The 27,440-nt window shown below is 43.7% G+C and overlaps 1 protein-coding gene across 5 annotated transcripts in view; it reads right to left on the reverse strand.

Annotated features, from left to right (window-relative positions):
- The window catches only part of MYO9B (myosin IXB), a 263,036-nt gene that overhangs the window by 52,568 nt on the left and 183,028 nt on the right, over nt 1–27,440 (reverse strand). For 4 of the 5 annotated variants that reach the window (XM_073559836.1, XM_073559835.1, XM_073559832.1 and 1 more), the window contains 4 exons: nt 24,715–24,896; nt 9,886–9,984; nt 9,534–9,710; nt 672–713 (listed from right to left, as the gene is read on the reverse strand). In XM_073559836.1, the coding sequence (XP_073415937.1) occupies nt 672–713; nt 9,534–9,710; nt 9,886–9,984; nt 24,715–24,896 (500 nt within the window). The remainder of the gene's footprint in view (nt 1–671; nt 714–9,533; nt 9,711–9,885; nt 9,985–24,714; nt 24,897–27,440) is intronic. The other variant, XM_073559833.1, reaches the window with a different exon arrangement.

The following is a 27,440-nucleotide window of genomic DNA, read 5'->3' on the forward strand; positions in this document are numbered from 1 at the left end:
CTCCTACAGCTTCCAGTACCCGCCTCCGTAAGTGCTCCGGGTGAAAGATCCCGGCCACGTCATTAGAGTGCGATTTCTGGCCGCGCTGTGACCGCGCTGGGACGCGGGGCTGCCAACTAATCAGGCGGTGATGGCGCCGCAGGCTCTCACATGACTAACACCCCATCGGGCCCCCCCCTCCCCCCTCGGCACTTCCAGCTACTCCTGATCGGCCTAGCAAACGGTGCCCTGCCGCAACCGACCGGCCCACGTCTGGGAACTTGCTACTTTCTCTTGTTTTTTCTGCCGCTGTGCAGCACTGAAGGTTCCCCCGTCAAGGACAGGAAATTACTGATGCGGAGAGGAGCCTCCCTTTTTATCTTGAAGGTTTTCTGTCCTTGAAGGGAGGATCCCCTCTCTCTTTGGTACTCTCATGGGTGACAGATACACTTTCTAAGTAAATTAGACTTCAAGTTATATGAAAAGACACTCCAGAATTTTTAGACTAAAAAAAGAATAAAACAAACTCATCTCCAGCATCCCCCCCCCAAAAAAAAAATATAAATTGAAGTCTATTGTAAGCCAATTCATAGTGTGAGGTAATGAAGGTCCAATAAATGATTCATTTTTGCATTTTTTGTAGGGATAATGAGAACCCTTTTTTTCTGGTACAAGTATAATAGAACGCTTACATGTTGATCTTGCTTTCTCTTCTTCTTTTGAGATTTCCTCTGCTGAAACATAGAAAATAAATTAAATTGGAGAGAAGAAAAAACAAAAAACAACCAAAAAAAGAAAAACTTCTAAAAAATAAAAGAAAACAGCAAAAAGAAAAAAAACGATTGAAAACCTTTTCCCGTACCAACCTTTGGGGGGTAAACTAGACCCCGAGTTCCCGATACCTGTCACTAGCAGAAGGATACTAAGTATTTATTTTTTCATTTATTTATTTTACTCATTTATATAGCGCCATTAATTCCACAGCACTTTCCAGACATTATTGGCACTGTCCCCATTGGGGCTCACAATCCAGAAAGTAGTTAAGTGCTTGCTCCTGTCACTAGGTACAATACCCACTCATGTTAGCAGTTGGAGAAGCAATAACACATTAATAAAAATATCCATTAAACGTAATGAACAGTACCAATAGCATAGAACCCAAGAACCTCACTCATAAATGACAGGCTCAACTATACTTTTTAAACAATAAAAACAAAATTACAGAGGCGCAAAGCGCTGAATACCGGTACCTGCTGCAGCAAATATGGACAAAACCACCTAATTTGTCCTATAATGAAAATCGATTAGCATACAATAACTATTGCGCTAGCAAGATAAGCCGGGGAAAAAAACTGAACATAAAAGTACGTATATATAGTGAATACACCCTCCCCTTCTTGCAGGGAGATGGTGCCAACCAGCAAGTGATTAAAAGCAGTAGCGATAAAGTTAATCTCAATACACACAGAGCGGTACATTCGTTCCAGCAGAGTATAGAGTAGTAAAGAAGTCCTTGCTCCAAAAGGTCCCAGTGTAGAGGCAACTGTACAGACAACAGTCCCAATAAGGATACAGGATTCCAAGTCCTTGGAGCGCAGGTTAAAACCGTGGATATTGGACGCTGTCCCGGCCGGTGACAGACGTCCACCTAACCGCGTGGCAGCCGCTAGTGGATGGCGGTGGAAGCGACGCGTGTAGGCTAAAGGAAACCATCTATCCTGACGGCAGGCTACGGGCGAATCTGGTGCTATGGCATCGATTTATAGATGACATTATTTTCATATGGTCCGGTGGTCCTCTTTCATTGGAACAATTTTTTAATTCATTAAATAAAAATTCATATTTTTTTAATTTTTCTATCACTACTAGTTCAAAGGAAATTAACTTTTTAGATATAAAATGTTTTATAGAAAATGATGTCATCGGCACGCAACTGTATCACAAGCCCACCGATTCTAACAATTTTATCTCACTGGACAGCTGTCATGTACCTAGTTGGTTGCTAAATGTTCCGAAAAGCCAACTTATTAGAGCTCACCGCAATTGTTCCAAAAGGGAGGATTTTAATAGAGAGGCAGATACAATGATGAAAATGTTCTCCAATAAAGGTTATGATCCAGTTTCGTTGCAAAAAAACTAAAGAATTAGCGGAGAAGATACCAAGGGATCAATTATTGAAACAATGGAAGAGAGGAAAGGACCATTCCATTATGGAAGAAATCCCTATAATCACACAGTACAATGCCAAAAGTATAATCCTCAAAAAAATTGTCAATAGACATTGGAATATCTTGAGGAATGATAAGGTTATAGGGGAATCTCTACCATTACACCCTAGGTTTATCTTAAGGAAGGTGCAATATCTGGGCAATATGATAGCCCCTCCTATCTCTAAGCCCCTGAGGAACGCCATATCAAATTCAGAAAAATTACCAGTTGTTTTTTTTCCTTGCAGAAAATGTGGCCCCTGTAAGAAATTGGTTCTTAAGAAACAATTGGTGATTACTAATAAGTCTGCGGAGGTACAAATTAAAGATTTTATAACATGCGACACCACAGGGGTTATATATGGCATTACTTGTCCCTGTGGAAAATTATATATTGGGCGTACTATACGCCCGATGAATATTCGGATAGCTGAACACCTGCGCAATATTGGGAACAAATTTACTGGTCACCCCCTCTCCCATCATTTCCTCACCCACCATGGAGGCTCCATTAAGAATATCAAAGTCACCGTCATAAGAGTGGTTAAAAAGAGCTGGAGGAAAGGAAACTTTATTCAACAGATGTCGAGGGAAGAAAGTAGACTGATATTTGAAATGAACACACTGATCTCCAATGGTTTAAACAGTGAGATTGAATTGTTTGCCTTTAACGTCTGAATACAGATGCAGGAAGCCGTTGGTATATAAGCGCTCATCTAATCTCTATGGACCATCTCTGAGGAAGGAATCCGACGATTCCGAAACGCGTAAGATAGCATTGTGGTCTATTCAGCGCTTTCAAGCCAGTCACGTGACGTTACACGTGACCGTGACGTCACGCAAGGTCCTGCGGGGCTCCGCTGCACCTTGCTGGCTCTTAGCCTACACGCGTCGCTTCCACCGCCGTCCACTAGCGGCTGCCACGCGGTTAGGTGGACGTCTGTCACCGGCCGGGACAGCGTCCAATATCCACGGTTTTAATCTGCGCTCCAAGGACATGGAATCCTGTATCCTTATTGGGACTGTTGTCTGTACAGTTGCCTCTACACTGGGACCTTTTGGAGCAAGGACTTCTTTACTACCCTATACTCTGCTGGAACGAAGGTACCGCTCTGTGTGTATTGAGATTAACTTTATCGCTACTGCTTTTAATCACTTGCTGGTTGGCACCATCTCCCTGCAAGAAGGGGAGGGTGTATTCACTATATATACGTACTTTTATGTTCAGTTTTTTTCCCTGGCTTATCTTGCTAGCGCAATAGTTATTGTATGCTAATCAACTATAGTTTTAAAAATAAAAATGGAGTGCGTGCTGTGCCTCAAAATGGATAGAAGAAGAAAATGCTTTTACCAGTAAGGCCTATTTCACACTTCCGTTGTTGGCGGACAGCTGACATCCGCCAAAAACGAAAATGGATCCGCATGCAGGAAATTTAAAGCGACCGCGGTCTGGAGGAGAGAGATAGAGAGAGAGATTTTCGGCGCTCCCGGAACGGCATTTCATGGTTAAAATGCTTTCCGGAGTAAAGCTTCTGGGCATGGGCACTTAAAAATGACGGACCGTCAAAGAAAAAAAACGTTGCAGAGTCCATCTCATCCGCCCGGGAGACGCTAAAATCTTGGCGGATCCGTCAAAAAACAGGTAGGATGGACGACCGTCAGTCAAGATCCGCCACTAATGTAAGTCTATGGGGGAAAAAACGGATCCGCCCCTTTTTTGGCAGAGCCGTTTTTTTCTAAAATTGGCGGATTTTGACTGACGTCAAAAAATGGAAGTGTGAAACAGGCCTAAGGAACAAAGAAGCAGGACCTTGGAGAGTTCAAAAGCAGTCCTTAATGATGGGACATCATTTGAGGAGGTCGCGGAGTCTACTGATGTGATGCCTGGGTCTTCAAGCACGGTATGCAGAAGTGTGAAGAGATGACCTGGTGGCCACTTTGCACACGCGTAGAGCAGAGGCCTTGTGATTAGAAGTCTGCTCTGAGAAAAATTATGCATCTACCGTAAAGGGAATCTGTCATCAGGTTTATGCAACCCAATCTGAGAGCAGCATAATGTATACATAGGGACCCTAATTCCAGTGCTGTGTTACTTGGCTGCTAAGTAATGTTTTAATCAAAAGGTGATAATCACTAGTCTAGAAAACCTGCTGCCATGTAGTCCTCCATATTCATGAGTTGTGAAGAACAACGCTCACACCACTGATGGGCAGCTTTCTGCCTATGCACAGTTTACACAAAAAAAACTGTCAGTGGTGCAAGTGGGATCATACAGAGCTCAGCATTAAGGGAATTGGTAGATCTGGAGCAAATAAATCAGTGATTTTTTTAACAACTGCAGCAAGCAGTCCAGTAAGTGATACATGGCTTGAATCTGGATCTTTACCCCTACATCATGCTACTCTCCAATGGAGTAGCAAAAACCTGGTGACAGATTCCTTTTAACTAAGGTTGATGGATCATTCTCACAGAGCGGTGTGTGCGTCAACTTTTCATCACAAAGCCTCTGCTCTACAGGTGGACAAAGTGGCCACATGGTCATCGCATCACAGTTTTGTAAAATTATATAGGGTGCAAGCCCTCTATATACACACTTTGGTAGAAGTATAATTACCGTTAAGTAGCAAGTCTTATTTAGGGTTGCCAAAATCTAATATGCTATTGTGGCAATAGATGCAACCATACCCTGCTTGGGACCCTCTGGAAGAATGAAAAGGGAGTCCGCCTGCCACAAAGAGGAGGTTTGATGCATATGCACAAAGCATGGACTATCCAACTTATAACTTTTTCAAGAGATGGGAAAGAGGGGCAAAAATGGTGCAACACCATAAGCTTATTAATAATAATAATAATAAATTTTATTTTTATAGCGCCGACATATTCCGCAGCACTTTACATTTCTGAGGGGATTTGTACAGACAATAGACATTACAGCATAACAATAATCACATAGAGTAGATTATAACAAATACCAAGAGGAGTGAGGGCCCTGCTCGCAAGCTTACAGTCTATGAGGAAAGAGGTAGACACGAAAGGTGGGTGGTAACAGTTGCCCTGATTGTATGGACCAGCCATAATGTTAAGTGTGTAACAGTACAGACACAGAGGGCTAATGGATGCATAAAGCATGTGGGAACATGATGCTGGGAACCTGGTTATGGTAAAACTTTTGGCTCTGCCACACAGGGATAGGTTAGGTTAATGTGTTGAGGCGATAGGCCAGTCTGAATAAATGCGTTTTCAGGACACGCTTAAAATTGTGGGGATTGGGGACTAATCGTATTGACCTGGGAAGTGCATTCCAAAGAATTGGCGCGGCACGTGTAAAGTCTTGGAGACGGGAGTGGGAGGTTCTGACTATTGAGGATACTAACCTCAGGTCATCAGCAGAACGGAGGGCGCGGGTAGGGTGGTATACTGAAACAAGGGAGGAGATGTAGGGTGGTGCTGAGCCATGGAGGGCTTTGTGGGTGAGGGTAATAAGTTTATACTGAATTCTGGAGTGGATGGGTAGCCAGTGTAATGACTGGCACAAGGTAGAGGCATCGGTGTAACGATTGGTGAGGAATATGATCCTGGCTGCAGCATTCAAGACAGATTGGAGAGGGGAGAGTTTTGTAAGAGGGAGACCGATTAGAAGAGAGTTACAATAGTCGAGACGAGAATGAATAAGAGAAACAGTAAGAGTTTTTGCAGAGTCAAAAGTAAGAAAAGGTCGAATTCTAGAAATGTTTTTGAGGTGCAGATGACAAGAGCGAGCCAGTGATCGAATGTGGGGGGCAAAGGAAAGCTCGGAATCAAGTATGACCCCAAGACAGCGGGCATGTTGCTGGGGAGTAATAGTGGAACCACAGACGGAAATGGCAATGTCGGGTGTAGGTACATTAGTAGCGGGAGGAAACACAAGGAGTTCAGTCTTTGACAGGTTCAGTTTCAGATATAGTGAGGACATGATATTAGACACAGCGTTTAGACAATCGCCAGTGTTTTCTAGAAAGGCTGGCGTGATGTCAGGAGAAGAAGCGTATAATTGGGTGTCATCAGCATAGAGATGGTACTGGAAACCAAATCTACTGATTGTTTGACCAATAGGGGCAGTGTACAAGGAGAAGAGGAGGGGGCCTAGAACCGATCCTTGAGGAACCCCAACAGTAAGGGGAAGGTGAGAGGAGGAGGAACCGGCAAAAGAAACAGTAAAGGAGCGGTCGGAGAGATAGGAGGAGAACCAGGAGAGAACGGTGTCCTTGAGGCCAATGGAATGGAGCATAGTGAGGAGGAGCTGATGATCCACAGTGTCGAATGCTGCAGAGAGATCCAAGAGAATTAGCATGGAGTAATGACCATTTGATTTAGCTGTTAGCAGATCATTAGAGACTTTAGTGAGGGCAGTTTCAGTGGAGTGTAAAGAGCGGAAACCGGATTGGAGAGGGTCGAGAACAGAGTTTTCTGAGAGATAGCGGATAAGACGGGAGTGGACCAGGCGTTCCAGGAGTTTAGAGATGAAGGGAAGATTAGAGACAGGTCTATAGTTAGCGGCACAGTTTTGGTCGAGGGATGGTTTTTTAAGTAGTGGATGTATGATGGCATGCTTAAATGAGGAGGGAAAAATACCAGAAGAGAGAGAGAGGTTAAATATTTTAGTTAGGTGAGGGGTGACAGCAGGGGAAAGGGACTGGAGGAGATGTGACGGAAATGGGTCACTGGTGCACGTAGTTGGGCGAGAAGATGCAAGGAGCCTGCTTACTTCTTCTTCTGTGACTGGTTCAAAATCAGAGAGTGAGTTAGATGCAGTGGGGGAGGGAGGACAGTGCATGGTATGAGGGGATTTGGAGATAATTTCCTGTCGGATCTGGTCAATTTTTTCTTTGAAGTAATTGGCCAGATCGTCAGCTCGGAGCTCCGTGGTTGGGGCCTGTACTCTTGGATTGAGTAGAGAATGAAAAGTGTCAAAGAGACGTTTCGGGTTATTGGACAGTGAGATGATGAGGGTGTTGAAATAGGTTTGTTTGGAGAGGTGAAGGGCAGTGTTGTATGTTCTAAGCATAAACTTAAAATGGATGAAATCTTCGTGTAGATTGGATTTTCTCCACAGACGTTCGGCGCACCTGGAGCACCGCTGCAGGAAACGTGTTTGCACCGTGTGCCAGGGTTGTCGCCGTATTATTAATTATTATTATAATTAATAATTATATTAATACATTATTAATTATTAATATACATTATTATTAATAATTATATTAATTATATTATTATAATTAATAATTATAATTAATTATTAATTATTAATTATTAAGGTGGAATGCCAATACTACTTTCAGCAAGAATGAGGATATCAAGTGAAAAGCTACCATATGATGGACAATTGTGAAAAGAAATTTAGAGACCAGGGCTACCAATCCTGGCACTCACCTGATGGAGGTAATGGCCACCAAAAAGCAAATTTCCTAGAGGGCAAATCTAAAGAGATTCTGCAGAGGTGCGACTGTAAGAAGACGACTGTAGTACTTAAAAGGATATGTTCAGATGTAGCATTTTTTTAGCTTTTTTTTCTGCTGCCAAAAGGTTCCGAAAAATGCTTTTTAAACAGGCAGACTACATATGTGATTTGTCTACAGTACATGTTAATAAAGTTAGTTTTATTCACCATTAACGCTGCAAAAAAAAACCCCAGCACAAATGTTATGCTTTTTATTTTCCAGTGTTTTTGCAGTGGCTCATTTCTTGCAAATGGGTAAAAAATGCTGCAAAAACGCTGAAAGAATAGAGTCAGTCACAAAAAAATGTAAAAGTGTGTGCACGAACTTTCAAAAAACTAATAAGCAGTTGTTGGTACTGTATAAAAAAAAAAAAAAGCACCAAGAAAACGCTGAAAAAATGCCACATATGAACATACACTAAGGATCAATTTGAGGCTTCCTGGTGGTTTGGGGTTGTAGATTAGGAAGGGCTGCATCAGCCACTCCCTGTCAGAAATCACAAATGGCTAATTTAGAGGCCAATGATCATTGTGGAGCAAAGTAAAGGAGTAAACATGGCAAGTAGTGATGCTCGTTGCTTGGGTTTTCCCGAGCATGCTCGGGTGATCTCAGAGTATTTTGCCGTGCTCGGAAATTTCATTTTCGTCGCCTCAGTTGCATGATTTGCGGCTACTTGACAGCCTGAATACATGTGGGAATTCCCTAACAAACAGACAATCCCCACATGTATTCAGGCTGTCAAGTAACCGCAAATCATGCAGCTGCAGCGACAGAAACTAAATCTCCGAGCACACCAAAATACTTGGGAGATCACCCGAGCAACGAGTATACTAACTCATCCTGAAGGATTAAAACATGCTGCTGGAGGGTGTGAAATTTCTCTTTTTGAAGGTAAACTCTGGCCTGATTGGTGCCAAAGCTCATTCCCAGGAAGGTTACTCTGCAAGGAAGAAAAAAATTTAGGGTAGTTGTTTAGGCCATCAAAGCAGGTAGGAATGTCCAGAGCAATGAAAAGGAATTTCCAGCTGTCAGCTCTGGATAGGGCCTTGAACAAGACAACCAAGTACAGGATGATACAACACCACTGAAGTGAAGGAGGACTATTGTGGAGACAAGGACTTTTGTAAAGACCACTGAACTGTAGTCAGGTGGAATGGGAGCACCAAAATTAGTTGTGGCTGGACCACAGAACAAAGTGGAGGAAATCCTGATAATCTGGAAAACTAGACTGTGTTGGTGCACAAACTTGATGTCTATAGATGAGAGAAATTCATCCTACTCCATTGATGCAATGATTTTCCTGAGAGACTCCAATGCAAATGTTCCATGTTTAAGTAGCAGTTGAGATGGAACTATCAAATGCCACTATTAAAGATTCTGGATGGTAGGAAAAAAACAACTGCTCAGGATTGAGGAAGTTTTGAAGTATCATCAGGTTGAATAATTCTATTTTGCAGCTTTTGGAAACCACCTTACATATCCAAAAATCTTCAACATGGGAGAGTCAGACATCTTTGAAGAAAAGAAGACATCCCTCAGCCTGACCTGGATGAATATGTGGAAGTTGCCCTTCATGCAGAGCTGGACTTTGCCAAATCTGTACTTTGAAACCTAGTGACAAGGATGCCAGGAGGGCTAAAGGGATCTTTTCCTCTTCATACCCATTCCTGCTTCTTGTAATCACGTCATGGTCAGGCAAAAGATGAATAGAATCCTGGTTTTCCTTTGAGGATTAAAATGGTTGAGCTTGGTCTGGGGAAGATGGAAGCTTTTTTTGGACTATATACAATGTCTCCATTTAAATTTATATTAAAAGGTTTTCAACATTGCAAGTAGCATAACTTTAATCCTAAATAATACTGGAACTAACCTTTTGGGGTTCATGGTCCTCTTTCTTGGAGTAACTTCTTGTAAATTCATCCAAGAATGACTGGAACAAGTTGAGGACAAGCTTCACATCTTTCTCATTCTTTTCTTTAGTTAGACTGCTCACAAGAAGTTGAAAGTTCTCCATAAGGTCTTTGTAGCCAGCATGAATATGGCCTTTCTAGATAAAAATTAAGATAGGGGTGAGGAAATTGTTTCCAATAGACTTTATTATTACTTCACATGCTTTCAATTGTTTACTACAGTTACAATGAAGCATATGGTCACATATCTTGAATCCCTATATTTTGCCCTAAATGTGATATTTGAATTGGGTTATCAAAAAGACAACTTACAGGGGAAGAATACATAGACTTCAGATTTGCCCTAAACATTTCCATGGCCCTGTAGAGAAGGCTTTCAATCGCAGATTTTTCCTGGTGTAAAGTAGTAATCTGAGGAGACAAAAATAATATGCAAGTAGTGAAACAGAACTTAATACCCTTGATTCTTGATTACAAAGATGAAGAAATAAGCGTTATAGTAGTATGGATAATGGTCTTTCAAAGCAGATATGGGCACAAATGTCTCAGGGCAGATCAGATTTTAGGCTTATAATAAGACCAATAGCATGGCTCTTCTGGTGTTCTTGGCTAATGTCACACACATTATGTTTTTGAACGAGGATTGAAAAACTTTTTGTTCGGGTTATCTTTCCACCTTAACAATTAAAAAATCATGCATAATTCAGAGGCTACAGTCAAGCATGAAGAGAAGTGACAGCAGTGTGCATTCACTATAGTAATTGTTCTGCATTTTCCAGTATTTACTAGTTCCATCTAGAACATGTGGATTTTTAGGTTATTTAACACATCTCTTTCTGCTACATGTGTTACACTATTAACAAGACACACTATATACTTAGGTTGTTAGAAATCAAAACAAAAGTGTCGAAGAAAAAAAATTGAACTTAAACTCAAAATAAAAACATTGACAAGTGTTAATAAATACATGTGAAACACAAAACTATATTAAGGTGAAGAAATACCAATATGTAGGGAAAATTCAGGACTTCATAATTGCCTATAATTCTACTGTGATATCAGAATAAACAAAACTACAGTATCTATGAAAATTAAAAAGTTTTCGGAGATGGACTGCACATATGCAACCCGGACAGCGTTGTATATCCTTTTGACATTACTTAACAAAAAAGCACTAGAGTGGTTATCCACAGACAGTCATTGATGGCATATTACTAGTGATGAGCGAGCATACTCGTTAATCGAGCGTTCCCGAGCATGCTCGGGTGATCTCCGAGTATTTAGATGTGCTCAGAGATTTAGTTTCTGTTGCTGTAGCTGCATGATTTGCGGCTGCTAGACAGCCTGAATACATGTGGGGATTCCCTAATAAACAGGCAATCCCCACATGTATTCAGGCTAGCTAGCAGCCGCAAATCATGCAGCTACAGCAACAGAAACTAAATCTCCGAGCACATCCAAATACTCAGAGATCACCTGAGCATGCTCGGGAAATCTCGAGTAACGAGTATACTCGCTCATCACTACATATTACTTCAAAGGGAACCTGTCAGCAGGATTGTGCACAGTAGCCTACACACAGTGTCAGGTCAGCGCCGTTGTACTGTTTAACATGATACCTTGGTTGATGAAATCCATCTTGTGGTTGTTGTTTAATCTTTGTTTGTATTTTTCAGTCATTTAATGAGATTCTCATGCTCCGGGGCAGTCTGTGGGGAGGTCTTCATGTGCTGCTCTGATTAGGCCGGAGGTGCTCTGATTAGCCGGAGGTGCCAGGAGAGCCAGTGGCTGCAGCAGGAGCAGTGGCAGTGCCAGCAGGAGCTGGTGAGGTGTCGTAAAAGGACATTGGTGGTCCAGGTCGTACAAAACTCTTAAAGGGCCAGTGCAAGCCCAGAGAGAGATAACTGTGTACTGTGCAAACAAAGTCCTGAAAGGGCCGTGGGGGAGTCCACGAGGTGTACCCCAGAGAGGGGTGGTGTCCCAAAAGGGGGAGATGACCCAAACAGGGATGGATGCCCAGAAGGGGGTGAAGTCCCAAAAGGGGCGGTGACCCTAAAGGGGATGGAGTCCCAAAAGGGGGTGGAGTTCCAAATAGGGGTGATGGCAAAAAAGGGGCGGCGGAAAATGCGCCACTGGACTATAGCCGGGAACAGCGAAGTTCATGCTATAGTTTAGATTGCTTGGCCAATGAGGCGTCACGACAGTGTTCCTTCTGGCTGGATGGAGAATGTGTGATGGGACTGATATACCCGGGGAGTGGATTGTCATTATTGAAGATCCCTCCTGAACGCTCAATGTACCCTGGGACAAAGATGAAAGTAAGTGGCACATGTGAGGACGTTAAAAGACTGACTTTTGACAGCCTTCCTCTACATTGACGCGGCTGAGGTTTCCACATACCACGAAGTAGTCCTGGACTTGCTATATCCTATGGTAATAGGTCGGGACTTGGAAGCACTGTGGGACTGGTGGATAGGGAAAAGTATCTGTAGAATTAATATGTATGGGAGGTAATAATGTGGAGAATTCGCCCCCTAGAGTTGACAGTCCTAAGTTAGGCATGACCAAGGAAAATGGTGGACGGGCCCAACTTAGCGACACGACGGTGGACGCAATACCAGAAAGTATGACTGTTAGAAGTGGCGTAGCTCAAGAGAAGAGGTCGAACACTAGGTGGGAGAAAGTGACACCAATATGAGCTGTCTCTCTCGGAGAGTGGAGAGACAGGGCAGCGATAGAGATCTGAGTAAGGAGGTCAATTGCTCCTGACGCCGGAGACACAAAGGGCGCAGAACAAGCTGCACCTTTGAGGACATAAATAAAGAAAAAGTAGTGACATACTTTTATTCAAGATGTGAGTACTCTTCCAGACACTGAAGAGGTCGGGAAGGAAGGTGACATTCCAGTAGCAACCGCAAGGGCTGAGTATGCTGTTGTGCTGTCAGAAGTACTGACACAGTGGAACGACAGTGCTCCACAAGGTGAAGTTAGAGAGACGGAGCCAGCTAAGAAGATGGTGTTACTGTCCTCTTTGGTTTCGAAACAAGCAGCTGATAGTCAGTCAGTTGATGGAGCTGTAGGAGAAGAAATACTGGAGAGCGTTAGTGAGGTGAGTATCCACGAAGGTCACAGAGAACAGACCTGTAATAGACTCACATCTGCGGTGACAGAAAAGGGTGAGATGGCTGAGTATGGTGAAAGCTCCAGAGAACCTGATGCTGAGGAGCTCGAGTGTGTGAAGTACTCTGAAGTTCCAGAGAATCGAGAGGTAGCTAAAGGGGGACCTGGCAGAGCCTCAAGGGAGGGTCTAAGTCGCCACTGTAGAGCCCCAAGAGGGGGCCAAAGGCACAGAGGTGGTGGAAGCCGCTGAAGAGGTGACCTTGGTACCAGATGACCCTTCAGAGGATGCAAGCTCAGCTGAACCTGCTGATGAAGGAACAGGTAGAACTCTGAAGCGGCAGAGTGAGGGTGGGCAAGCTGCCCCATCTGAAAATATAATTAAAGAAGTTATGGAAACATTAGGGGGCTGGGAAGTGCGAGGAAGCGAAACATGGTGTTTTCACAGATACGTAAAACCCATGCGCAGATAATATGCCTTCAGGAAACTCACTTGACATCAGATACTATATCAAGAACGAACAAGCCCTGGATACAATGGCAGAAACATGCCACACATACGTCCTATTCCAGGGGGTAACTGTTATGGTACATAGATCCTTGAGATGGACTGTCCAGAGGACTAAAAAAGACCCAGAGGGTAGATTTATTTTTATACTAGGTGAAGAGCCCGGCGCTGCCTGGGCATAGTAACTAACTGTGGTTAGTTATAGCAAATTATAATTATCCTCCATCCCATAGTCCCGTGCCCATATACCCATCCACGATCCCATAGGCCCGTGCCCATATACCCATCATACATATCCTCCATCCCATAGTCCCATGCCCATATACCCATCATACATATTCTCCATCCCATAGTCCCATGCCCATATATCCATCATACATATTCGCCATCCCATAGTCGAGTGCCCACATACCCATCCCACATCCTTCATCTCATAGTCCCATGCCCATATACCCATCATACATATCCTCCATCCAATAGTCCCGTGCCCATATACCCAACATACATATCCGCCATCTCATAGTCCCGTGCCCATATACCCGTCATAGATATCCTCCATCCCATAGTCCAGTGCCCATATACCCATCACACATATCCTCCATCCCATAGTCCCGTGCCCATATACCCATCATACATCTCCTCCATCCCATAGGCCCGTGCCCATATACCCATCATACATCTCCTCCATCCCATAGGCCCGTGCCCATATACCCATCATACATCTCCTCCATCCCATAGGCCCGTGCCCATATACCCATCATACATCTCCTCCATCCCATAGGCCCGTGCCCATACACCCATCATACATATCCTCCATTCCATAGGCCCGTGCCCATATACCCATCACACATCCTCCATCCCATAGGCCTGTGCCCATATACCCATCATACATATTCTCCATCCCATAGTCCCATGCCCATATACCCATCACACATCCTCCATCCCATAGTCCCATGCCCATATACCCATCATACATATTCGCCATCCCATTGTCGAGTGCCCATATACCCATCACACATCCTTCATTTCATAGTCCCATGCCCATATACCCATCATACATATCCTCCATCCCATAGTCCCGTGCCCATATACCCATCACACATCCTCCATCCCATATTCCCGTGCCCATATACATATCCGCCATCCCATAGTCCCGTGCCCATATACCCATCATACATATCCTCCATCCCATAGTCCAGTGCCCATATACCCATCATACATATCCTCCATCCCATAGTCCAGTGCCCATATACCCATCACACATCCTCCATCCCATAGTCAACCATTATGACATCATAATGAGCGGGGCATGCAACCTAGGATGACATCAGCGTCGCCATGGCAACCATTGTGACATCATAATGAGGGGCGGGGCTTGATACGCACACACTGTTTCCCCATTATGCAAATAGGGGCATTATGACATAATGAGGGGCGGGGCTTGACGCGCACACACTTTTTCCCCAGTATGTAGATAGGGGTAAAATTGTTTGGTGAATTGGAACGCACGGGGTTAAAATTTCACCTCACAACATAGCTTAGGAAGCTCTCGGGGTCCAGACGTGTGACTGTGCCAAATTTTGTGGCTATAGCTGCGACGGTGCGGATGCCTATCCCGGACATACACACATACATACACACACACACTTTGAGCTTTATATATTAGACTAGCTGAAGAGCCCGGCGCTGCCCGGGCATAGTAACTAACTGTGGTTAGTTATAGCAAATTATAATTATCCTCCATCTCATAGTCCCATGCCCATATACCCATCATACATATCCGCCATCTCATAGTCCCGTGCCCATATACCCGTCATACATATCCTCCATCCCATAGTCCAGTGCCCATATACCCATCACACATATCCTCCATCCCATAGTCCCGCGCCCATACACATATCTGCCATCCCATAGTCCCGTGCCCATATACCCATCATACATCTCCTCCATCCCATAGGCCCGTGCCCATATACCCATCATACATCTCCTCCATCCCATAGGCTCGTGCCCATATACCCATCATACATATCCTCCATCCCATAGGCCCGTGCCCATATACCCATCACACATCCTCCATCCCATAGGCCCGTGCCCATATACCCATCATACATATCCTCCATCCCATAGTCGAGTGCCCATATACCCATCATACATATTCTCCATCCCACAGTCCCATGCCCATATACCCATCACACATCCCATAGTCCCATGCCCATATACCCATCATACATATTCGCCATCCCATAGTCGAGTGCCCATATACCCATCACACATCCTTCATCTCATCGTCTCATGCCCATATACCCATCATACATATCCTCCATCCCATAGTCCCGTGCCCATATACCCATCACACATCCTCCATCCCATATTCCCGTGCCCATATACATATCCGCCATCCCATAGTCCCGTGCCCATATACCCATCATACATATCCTCCATCCCATAGTCCAGTGCCCATATACCCATCACACATCCTCCATCCCATAGTCAACCATTATGACATCATAATGAGCGGGGCTTGCAACCTAGGATGACATCAGCGTCGCCATGGCAACCATTGTGACATCATAATGAGGGGCGGGGCTTGATACGCACACACTGTTTCCCCATTATGCAAATAGGGGCATTATGACATAATGAGGGGCGGGGCTTGACACACACACACTTTTTCCCCAGTATATAGATAGGGGTAAAATTGTTTGAATTGGAACGCACGGGGTTAAAATTTCACCTCACAACATAGCTTAGGACGCTCTCGGGGTCCAGACGTGTGACTGTGCCAAATTTTGTGGCTGTAGCTGCGACGGTGCGGATGCCTATCCCGGACATACACACATACATACACACACACACTTTGAGCTTTATATATTAGACTAGCTGAAGAGCCCGGCGCTGCCCGGGCATAGTAACTAACTGTGGTTAGTTATAGCAAATTATAATTATCCTCCATCCAATAGTCCCATGCCTATATACCCATCATACATATTCGCCATCCCATTGTCGAGTGCCCATATACCCATCACACATCCTTCATCTCATAGTCCCATGCTCAAATACCCATCATACATATCCTCCATCCCATAGTCCTGTGCCCATATACCCATCACACATCCTCCATCCCATAGTCCCATGCCCATATACCCATCATACATATTCGCCATCCCACAGTCCCATGCCCATATACCCATCATACATATTCTCCATCCCATAGTCCCATGCCCATATACCCATCATACATATTCGCCATCCCATAGTCGAGTGCCCATATACCATCACACATCCTTCATCTCATAGTCCCATGCCCATATACCCATCATACATATCCTCCATCCCATAGTCCCGTGCCCATATACCCATCATACATATCCGCCATCTCATAGTCCCGTCATACATATCCTCCATCCCATAGTCCAGTGCCCATATACCCATCACATATCCTGCATCCCATAGTCCCGTGCCCATATACATATCCGCCATCCCATAGTCCCGTGCCCATATACCCGTCATACATATCCTCCATCCCATAGTCCAGTGCCCATATACCCATCACACATCCTTCATCCAATAGTCAACCATTATGACATCATAATGAGCGGCGGCAGGGCTTGAAACCTATGACGACATCAGCGTCGCCATGGCAACCATTGTGACATCATAATGAGGGGCGGGGCTTGATACGCACACACTGTTTCCCCGTTATGCAAATAGGGGCATTATGACATCACAATGAGGGGCGGGGCTTCACGCGCACACTCTTTTTCCCCCAGTATGTAGATAGGGGCAAAATTGTTTGGTGAATTGGAACGCGTGGGGTTAAAATTTCACCTCACAACACAGCTTAGGACGCTCTCGGGGTCCAGACGTGTGACTGAGCCAAATTTTGTGGCTGTAGCTGCGACGGTGCGGATGCCTATCCTGGACATACACACACACATATATAAAGCTCAAAGTGTGTGTGTATGTATTAGATAAAAGCTACCTAGACCAGCTTGGGCCAATTCTAATGAAAACTCTTTCGGAGGCACTTGACAAACGCTTGCTTCCTTAATCCTTTTACGATGCCACCATTGTGGTTATCCCAAAACCTGATAAACCTGCTGAGGAGTGTGGTTCTTTTCATCCTATATCCCTACTTAAAGGGAAGGTGCAGTGTTTTTTCATAATTTAATGTAAAAAAGAAAATAGTAAACACTCCACCAACTGCAGCCCCTGCTCTTGCAAAACATAGGAGGAGCTGCTCCCTGCTCTTTCAAAACATTTGGCCATCTGCTGGACATCTAATCCTATCCTGTGTGATACTGACTGCTGAGCCGTGTATCTAATCCTCTCCTGTGTGCTGAGCCGTGTATCTAATCCTATCCTGTGTGATACTGACTGCTGAGCCGTGTAGCTAATCCTCTCCTGTGTGCTGAGCCGTGTATCTAATTCTATCCTGTGTGATACTGACTGCTGAGCCGTGTATCTAATCCTATCCTGTGTGATACTGACTGCTGAGCCGTGTATCTAATCCTCTCCCGTGTGATACTGACTGCTGAGCCGTGTATCTAATCCTCTCCTGTGTGATACTGACTGCTGAGCCGTGTATCTAATCCTCTCCTGTGTGATACTGACTGCTGAGCTGTGTATCTAATCCTATCCTGTGTGATACTGACTGCTGAGCTGTGTATCTAATCCTCTCCTGTGTGCTGAGCAGTGTATCTAATCCTATCCTGTGTGATACTGACTGCTGAGCCGTGTACTGTATCTAATCCTATCCTGTGTGATACTGTCTGCTGAGCCGTGTATCTAATCCTATCCCGTGTGATACTGCTCTCCTGAAATACACTGTGCTGCTGTCACCCTGCTGGTTTTATGTGTGATCTACATGGTGGTATTGTGTATGATCTATATGGCAGCATTATGTGTGAAGTATATGGCGATATTATGTGAGAACCCTATGGCAGTATTATCTGCTAAAAGGGGACCCATTCTAGGTTGGTTCTGGCTGAGCACCTGCACATGGGACAGGGGTAATAGTTAGGTGCAGTCAGAGGAGGGCTCGTGAGGCAGCTGAAGAGAGGGGTCTCATTTTTATCGTTATTATATGGCTACATTTCCCCCAGCCTGCTTCCCAGCTTCACTCCGGACTGCGCCTGTCGCCTCGCTTTCACACTTCGCCAGGACAGGATATGAGGAGGGGAATGGGGTCTTTGCCTGCAAAGTCTGGATCAGAACAGGCCATCAATCAGCAGAAATGTTTCCTGGATTTCTGTGGTGCTGTCACCCTGCTCCTCCCCCATATATCTCCCTCTGTGCCCCCCATAGACCAGCACACTGCTCTCCTGAAATACTCTGTGCTGCTGTCACCCTGCTCCCAGAATCCTTGCTGCCTGCCATCCTCGGTGACCGAAGACCCCATTCCTCTCCTCAGATCCTGTCCTGGCGATGTGTGAAAGCGAGGCCACAGGGGCCTGATATATGGTGGAAGGAGCAGGGTGACAGCAGCACAGAGTATTTCAGGAGAGCAGTGTGCTGGTCTATGGGGGGCACCCTGTTTGGAGCCATGGATTGTATATAGAGCGCTGTCTTTTATACACATGGATGGACCATCTGCTTGTCAGCTCCACAGAAATCCAGGAAACATTTCTGCTGATTGATGACCTGTTCTGATCCAGAGTTTGCATGCAAAGACAGTCAGTAACTTTGCAGGCCCCATCAAAATGGCTGTTCACGGTGTTCCTAAATGTCATCCTCTCTTTTCCCTTAGCAAACACCCAGAAGGGGAGGAGAGGAGTGACATCACACCCATGTCAGCAGATTCCACCCATAATTACTGCAGGGCAGTAATGTGAGCTAGTTGTACACTAGGTTTTTGCGTCAAATTTCAGTACCTGCTCCCCCTAGTGTTAACAAGTGGAAATGCCAAACTATTTAAAATTATTTTTCATATTTTACAAAATTAAAAACAAATAATATTTAAGAAAATGTAAACATTAATTCTTCACATTTTTTCAATTGCTGAAAAATTTTTTTTTTGGATGGCACCTTCCCTTTAACTCTGATTATAAAATTCTCACAAAATTAATACCCAATAGACTCAAAAAGGTGATATTGAGTATCATACATGAGGACCAATCCGGCTTCATGCCGGGAAGATCCACCTCCTCTAATATTAAAAGAGTGCAGGTTCTGACACAGATAGGCCATAAATACAAAAGACCCTGGGCGATAGCCTCTTTAGATACTGCTAAGGCCTTTGACTCATTAGAGTGGAAATTTTTGCAACGGGTACTCATAAGATTTGGTTTCACTGATAGGTTTTGTGTATGGCTTGAACTACTTTATCGTATGCCGAGAGCGAATATTCTGGTAAATGGCATTTTGTCAGAGTTTTTTGATCTGGGTAGAGGAACTAGACAGGGATGCCCGTTATCTCCAATGCTCTTTGCTCTGGCAATTGAGCCAATTGCACTAACGGTACCGTTACACTTAGCGATGCACCAGCGATCCCGACAACGATATGGATCGCTGGTGCATCGCTAAGTGGTCACTAGTGAGCTGCCACACAGTCAGATCTCACCAGCGACATCGCAGGGGTGGGCTACTTACCTGTCAGACGCGGCAATCCTGACGTCCTCCCGCCCGCGTCCACGCGTCGCTCGTCGGCGCCACAGGAAGCCCAGCAGGAAGTGGACGACGAGAAATGATCCAGGAGCTTCTCGCGCGACCAACGATGAGCAGCGGGGGAGCCGGTCGGAGGTAAGTATCACATGTAGCAATATCGCTGCTACGTCACAAAATCGGTGACTTTACAGCGATATTGCTAGCGATATCGCAGTGTGTAACGGGGGCTTTAGAATTAGACAGGATCTTTTGGTTGAGGGAATTAACATTAATTCCAAGGTAGACAAGGTCAGATGTATGCTGATGATTTGGTGTTCTTCCTAGGAGAAATTGAGCGATCCCTTCCCAGAGCAATTGATCTGATTAATAGTTTCGGAGAATTGTCAGGCCTCAAAATTAACTGGAGTAAATCTGTAGTTATGCCACTGCTTAATAATATAACCGTAGATACGCTATTCGATCTACAGGTAGTTTCCAAATTTAAATACTTAGGCATCATAATTAATCAAAACCTGATTAATGACCTTAGAGATAATATATACCCTCTGGAGGATATGATGAGGAAGAAGTATGAGATATGGTCACGGCTCCCCCTATCTGTGGCGGGTAGGATTGGATTAATCAAAATGATAATTCTCCCAAAGTGTTTATATATGCTGGAACATACATCACTTCGGATCCCTAAGGGTTTCTTTGGGAGGCTGCATAGCCTGATGGTAACGTTTATATGGGGCTCATATAGACCTAAACTAAGCATTAAATCCCTACAGAGACCTAAACAGGGTGGATACGCAGTGCCTGACCTTTTCTTATATTATCTAGCTGGTCAGCTGCGTTACCTAAGGTGTTGGTTAATTCAGGATAGACTCAATAATGCAGAATCTCATCTTATGTAATTTTTGGAGGTACATATTGTACAGTTTACTGATCAAGTGGGAGAGACTCGAATATGGGATAATCCTGAATTTCCATATCTTCAGAGTTTGCAAGATCCAAATTTCTGGAAGCAATATGGAGTAGTGTTGCTTAATCAGATTTTTGAGAATCAAATCTTGTTGTCATTTGAACAATTTCATGTGAAATTTGAGATTCCCCATAAGGATTTTTATAGATACCTGCAGCTAAGACATGCCATACAGTATCAATTCCCATTCCCTAGAAGGCGAATTTCTAAATACCCATTGATAGGGGTATTATCGACTCAGGGGCCCACAGGTGTGATATCCTCGCTATATACTTTCCTGTTAAATTACAGGATTGCATCCACTCAACTAGCGGTAGAAGATAAATGGAAGCATTTAATCCCCTATTATACAGATGATCAATGGGATGATACAATGGAAGCGCATATAGTTGTATCTCCGGCTGCAAACAATAAATTAATTCAATTGTATATTCTTCATCAATCCTATTTAACCCCAAGTAGATTATATAAATTTGGCAGAAGAGCAACTGATGAATGTCACAGGTGTGGGGATGAAGGTGCGGATTTCTGGCATCTTATTTGGAATTGTAGAATTATAAAGAGATATTGGAATGATGTGGTGGCTACTTTGGAACGGATAATTGGAATACCGATTGAATGTTGCCCAGAGCTCTGTATTTTGGGTGTAGTGGATGAGGAAGGATGGACAAATTATGATAAATATTTCTCCGGGAAGTTCTCTTTATGGCAAGAAAGGCGATAGCGTTGAGATGGATTGGGGGAGTCTCCTTCAATCCGACAGTGGAAAAAGTTAGTTAACAATGTGATTCCATACGAAAATATATTATATAGACATAGAGGATGCTCCCAAAAATTTCATAGAATTTGGGAAAAATGGTGCGACTCGCCCTTGACACATCTGGCCCCTGATGTTATAACCTCATTAATCTCGCGGTATAGCCCCTAAAAACACACCTTCTTCTATGTATGGAAGTGATGTCAAGAATGATCAAGAATGAATGTCAATTGCAGCATGAATAAATACAGGCTTAAACTCTGATAAAGATTCTATTGTTTTGATGTAATGCTTTGTAGGAATGTTATACTTTGTTTGTAGTGCTTGTTCACTCTATTATTGAAGGTATGGTTTTATATCCACATTGAATGATAACAATATGATGATCTGTAATTTATACTGCAATGTCATATGCTTGTTGTAATAATCTGTGGAATCTTTCAATAAAAAGTTTAAAAAAAAAAAAAAGTTATGGTGCGACACGTGCTAGCCAAAAGGGAACAGGATCACGAAATAGAGACGCTTAAAAAGACAGTAAAAGAGCATGTCGAACGAGAAAAGGTCCTGAGACAAGCGGTTGAGCACAGAGTGGATGAGCTGAAGAAGGACGTCTCTGAGTTCAGAGGTGACCTGTCAATGTGTCAAACTGTGAACAAGGCCATATTGGAAGATATGGAGGTGCTCAGAGAAGCATTAAGAGAACTTTTACAAGAAAACGAGTTGGTGGTCGCCTACTTACAGCGGCAGTGCCAGAGTGGTAACGAGGCGGAGCTGCAAAGGCCCATCTTGGCGAGGGGTCTTGAAGAGGGTAAAGCTCAGGGAGAATTTGCACCAAAACTGGACAAGACAATCACCCGATTGTGGCAGATGTCTTGATGGAAATGTCCAAGGCAAAACAGGAGCTGTCCGTTCATGAAGAGAATGGGACTTCGCTATTCAAGTGAATGGTAGAGGTACCCGAGGACCTGAGAGAGGCGTTTGCCAGGCAGTCTATACTTGAAGAATTCAAGAAGGCTGCGAGTGTGTGTAAGGTGTAATGGACCCCAGAAACTAAACAGTGGTACTGTCCACAAGTGATGTCACAGCGAGGAGAGTAGCTATCCTGAGTGACATGCACTGGAGAAGTGTGCTTATGACGTGGATGATTCAATTGAGGAATGAAAACGCTGCTAGGCAGCTGGAGCATATGAGGAAAGCTGAGAGTCTTCTGGAAGATATCATACAGGTGTCTATGCCTATGGTGGAAAAAGTCATTGGAAGAAATGGCAGAGTCATTCAAGAGATGGTAGATAAGTCTGGAGTGGTGAGATTAAGAATTCAAGGTGACCATGAAGACCAGATACCCCGAGAAAAACGTATGGTTCCATTTTTTGTCCTGGGAACGATGAAGAGTCTCGGAGATATGCGAGTATTGCGTGGTGTATCTAAAGGAGATAGAGCAGTTAAGGCTTGAAAAATTGTGCCTTGCAGGACTGCTTTGCCACATCAGTGGAAGATGGCGGCTGCCTTCAACCGATGGTAAAGGGAACAGAAGAGGCCCTCCAAATAATGGAATTGCTGACAGCCAAAGACATCTAGCGAGAAGAAGCCTTGGTAGTTCAGCAACACAAGGATGCCGAGAATCTGAAAATGGCAGCTCTACTCTCAGTACAAAGCTGAGGGACCTGGACAGTAGCCACTATAACGTACTAGATGGGTCAGACTCAGACCAGACAGTAGGCTCAACTGTGAGTCTCGTGGCCGCACCAACTGTTGGAGGCGGTCATGGATAGAAAGGTTGGGTGAAGGGGCGTACTTGAGAAATGTGGAGACTAAAAAGGGTCTGGTGACACAGACAGACTGACTCAAGGGCTGACGCTCAAGGCCTACATACGGACCGCTGGGTACGGAGAAGGTCTAATAAATTGTTGACTCTGAAACGTGAGGCGACGAAGTCCGATAATGCATTGTTTACAGACAGGAATTGAGTGACAGTGATGGACTATGTCTCGGGAACTGAGAAGGCCCTCTCGACTGGTAGGGCAAGGAAACATGCGTGACCTGTCTCGAGGCCCCTAGTTTATGACAAGTGTTCAACCACACACGTTTGAACAGAGGAGGGGGGGTATGTGAGACAGTGACCGGTGTTGTTGTGAACGGCTGGTATGTGTCGCAGAGGAGGAGGTCCTCTGCGCTGTAAGCTTGAAATGTTGCTCTTGGACCTGTAGTTCCACGAACCTTGTTTAGCTTATAAGGGGATGGACTTACAGGGTTAGCCGGAGAGCTGGGCGGGACTGGATAGCCACACACCTCCCACCAAGGCGTGGATCTCATACGTTATAATGAGACTGTGGTGTGATCACATGGGCTCTGTGTTGGAAGGTCCTGCAAGAGGACAGACTTCCTGAATAGCACATGGTGAGACCATGTACCTGCAGTGAGTGTACCTTCTAAGAGTCTGGGACTGTTGGCTGGGACCTGGCTGGGCAAGTCATTGTATGGGACAGTGATCCTAGTGCTTTCCTGGAGGCCAGGACTGACAATGAGCCAGTGTGTGGAGCGGAGCTCCTGGAAGGTAACCTCAAACAAGGGGGTTGTAATAAATGGCAGAGAGGTTTATCTGCTGTATGAACAGAATGGTGGTCATAATATGTTTCGTTGCTGTAATGAAATGGACTTCACGTTACTCGGTTTATGCTGAGTAAATAAACCGAACAGACTGTTTCTGTGAGAAATCGTTCCTGTGTGCCTTAATCCCGTTGCCAAGCGAGTGTTCCCCAACACATATATAAAGCGCTATCTTACACACACACACATGTGTGTGTGTATATATATATATATGGAAACAGAGCTGTATTTCCATTCACATACAGCGACTAGAAAATGCTAAAATTTTGAACAAACAGTAACTTTGTACCTTTTCATTGTAAAATTGTGGTGTTGCATTGAGTGTTTTGCATGAAGTTTTGCAAATTAAAAGCCTTGAAAAATTTCTAAGTTAAGAAGTTAATTGCTTTCATTGCTAACTCACTTCAACAGCTAACATAGAAATTTATCAATTCAATGGGTATAAGTTGCCTTACACAATAGAAATACTTTGCATTAAAGAAGGCATCTAAGAGCAGCAAATAATCAGAGAAACATTTAACCTAGAAAACAGATACACATTAGGATATGTAACATTGCACTTTTTATTTCAGTTCCATTTACCTTGGTAAACAAAAAATCATCAAGATGTTTTAGCTCAGTAGAGTTGGCTATTTCCCGGCACAAAGACGACTTCCATGTTTCAGACACAGTGGTGGCTTTACCAATCTTAATAAAGCGACTACGAAGTTTATTGGCTGGTTCGATTGGGGCCTGTCGACTTGCCTGACCTCCAATAACTGCTCCTGTGGAACATGTTAATGTCATTTAATGTCAAACTTAAAGAAAATCTTGTAACCTCCAGAGCATACTGTTGATAAAGAGGGCGGAGAGAGATTACAATGTGCCAGATAAGATTTAACCCTTTTCGCGCCAGAGCCCATTTTTGCCTTTGTGTAAAGGTCATTTTTTTCAATTCTGACCACTGTCACTTTATGTGGTAATAACTCTGGAACGTATCAACGGATGCAACTGATTATGAGAATGTTTTTTCGAGACATTTTGGTCAATATGATTTGTGTATATTTATGAAAATATCAGAAATTTGGAAAATTTTTTGAAAATGTCACAATTTTCAAACTTAACTCTGATTTAAGGGCATAAAAATTATGTCACGCAAAATAAATAACATTTCACATGTCTACTTTACATCAGCAACATTTTTGAAACTTTTTTTTTTTTTTATTATGTAGTTATAAAGCTGAAAAGTTGACCAGCAATTTCTAATTTTTCCAATATGTGCCTATATGACAGAAAATACCACAAACTGACGCCATTCTAAAAACAGCACCCCTCAGGGTACTCAAAACCACAAGAAGTTTATCAACCCTTCAGAGGTGCCTTTTATGTTTGCTAGTAAGTTAGAAGGGTTAAAAGTTCATCAGCAATTACCGATTTTTACAACAAAATGCTTTGTAAAAAATGATTTTTTTTTTTTTTTTTTTAAGGACCACATAACATTTGAAGTCACTGAGGGGCCTTCAGGTGCTTCACAGGAATTATTGGAATGTGGAAGGATCAAATTAAAGTTTTACTTTTTCCCACAAAAATGCTATTTCAGCCCCAAATTGTTTGTTTTCACAAGTGTGAGGGCAGGATTCATATTTATCTATCGTTTTTAAGAAATCTCAATATGGAAGAGGCCAGGAGCCATTTGGTGAGCTGCATTTCTTGCTACATGTTCACAGACTTACCAGTGGAAAAGCCAAACTTCACATGCCACAAATGCAAGCTTGTGTCCCTGTTGGAGGAAAAGTTGCAAAGTCTCGAAGAGAGGTTAGCTACGTTGAAGATCATTAAGGAAGGCGAAGAGTTCTTAGACAGAGCAAAATTATCTCTTCATGTTACAGAAAGAGAAGAAATTCGAAGTGCACCTGAAGAAACAGAGGAATGGAGACATGTGACCCAGAGAAGCAGGAGGATCAGGAGGCAGTCAGCACCCATACTGCTCAGGAACCAGTACCAGGCTCTCACGCAGGAAAACGATGAAGAAATACATCAGGATAAGACTTTGCCAACAAACAGCAACCTTGTACGCCTTCAGAGTCCTCCTGGATGGAGAAAGAAAAATGTTGTGAAGAAGAAACGGAGAGTGGTGGTCATGGGGGATTCCCTGTTGAGAGGAACAGAGGCCGCTATCTGCAGACCGGATATAACTTCAAGAGAAATGTGCTGTCTTCCAGGTGCAAAAATTAAAGATGTGTCTGACAGGATATCAGGACTCTTCAGACCTACAGATGACTACCCATTCCTGCTACTACATGTGGGGACAAATGACACCGCAAAAAACGACCTGGAAACCATCTGCAGAGACTTTGAAGACTTAGGCAAGAAAGTGAAAGAACTGGGAGCGCAGGTGGTCTTCTCTTCCATCCTCCCAGTGGATGGCCATGGAACAAGGAGGTAGAATAAGATTCTGCAGGTGAACAACTGGCTATGTCGATGGTGCCGTCAGCAACGATTTGGATTTCTGGATCACGGAGTGAGTTACCTTTACGATGGACTACTTGCTAGAGATGGGGTGCACCTTACGAAGACTGGAAAACATGTATTTGGAAGTCGTCTTGCTACACTTGTAAGGAGAGCTTTAAACTAGAACAACATGGGAAGGGAAGCAAAAGACCAGAAAAAGCCAAACACCTGACAAATGCTATTGAGAACTCTGCTATTAGAAGTGGAAAGGAAGAACAAAGACAAAAGAATCTAATTAATAAAAATATTGGAGAAAGAGAAACCAATCACAAACTAAAATGTTTCTATACTAATGCACAAAGCATGGGCAACAAACAAGGAGAATTGGAACTACTAACGCAGGAGAAGAAATATGATGTCATTGGAATAACTGAAACTTGGTGGGACAATATACATGATTGGAATACAAGACTAGAAGGATACAACTTTTTTGCAAGAAACAGACTTGATAAACGAGGAGGAGGTGTCGCATTGTATGTTAGAAACGCGTATATCTGCACAGAGATTGAAGCTTCAGAGACCGGGAGTTCTGCGGAAACTGTTTGGGTAAGAATACAAGGACAGAACAATGGAAAGGACACCATTGTAGGCATTTACTACAGGCCGCCTGTGCAACCTGAAGATATGGATGAACTCTTTATGCATCAAATGGCCAAGTTCTCCCAAAAATATGACATAGTTGTCATGGGAGATTTCAACTATCCAGACATTTGTTGGGAATCTCTCTCAGGCAAAACTAACAGGTCAAGGAAATTCTTATCTTCTCTTGCTGACAACTTTATCTTCCAAAAGGTAGGGGAGAAAACAAGGGGAACTGC

Source organism: Dendrobates tinctorius, unplaced genomic scaffold, assembly GCF_039654945.1.
Source record: "Dendrobates tinctorius isolate UK_male_01 unplaced genomic scaffold, ASM3965494v1 ptg000276l, whole genome shotgun sequence".
Lineage (NCBI taxonomy): Eukaryota > Metazoa > Chordata > Amphibia > Anura > Dendrobatidae > Dendrobates > Dendrobates tinctorius.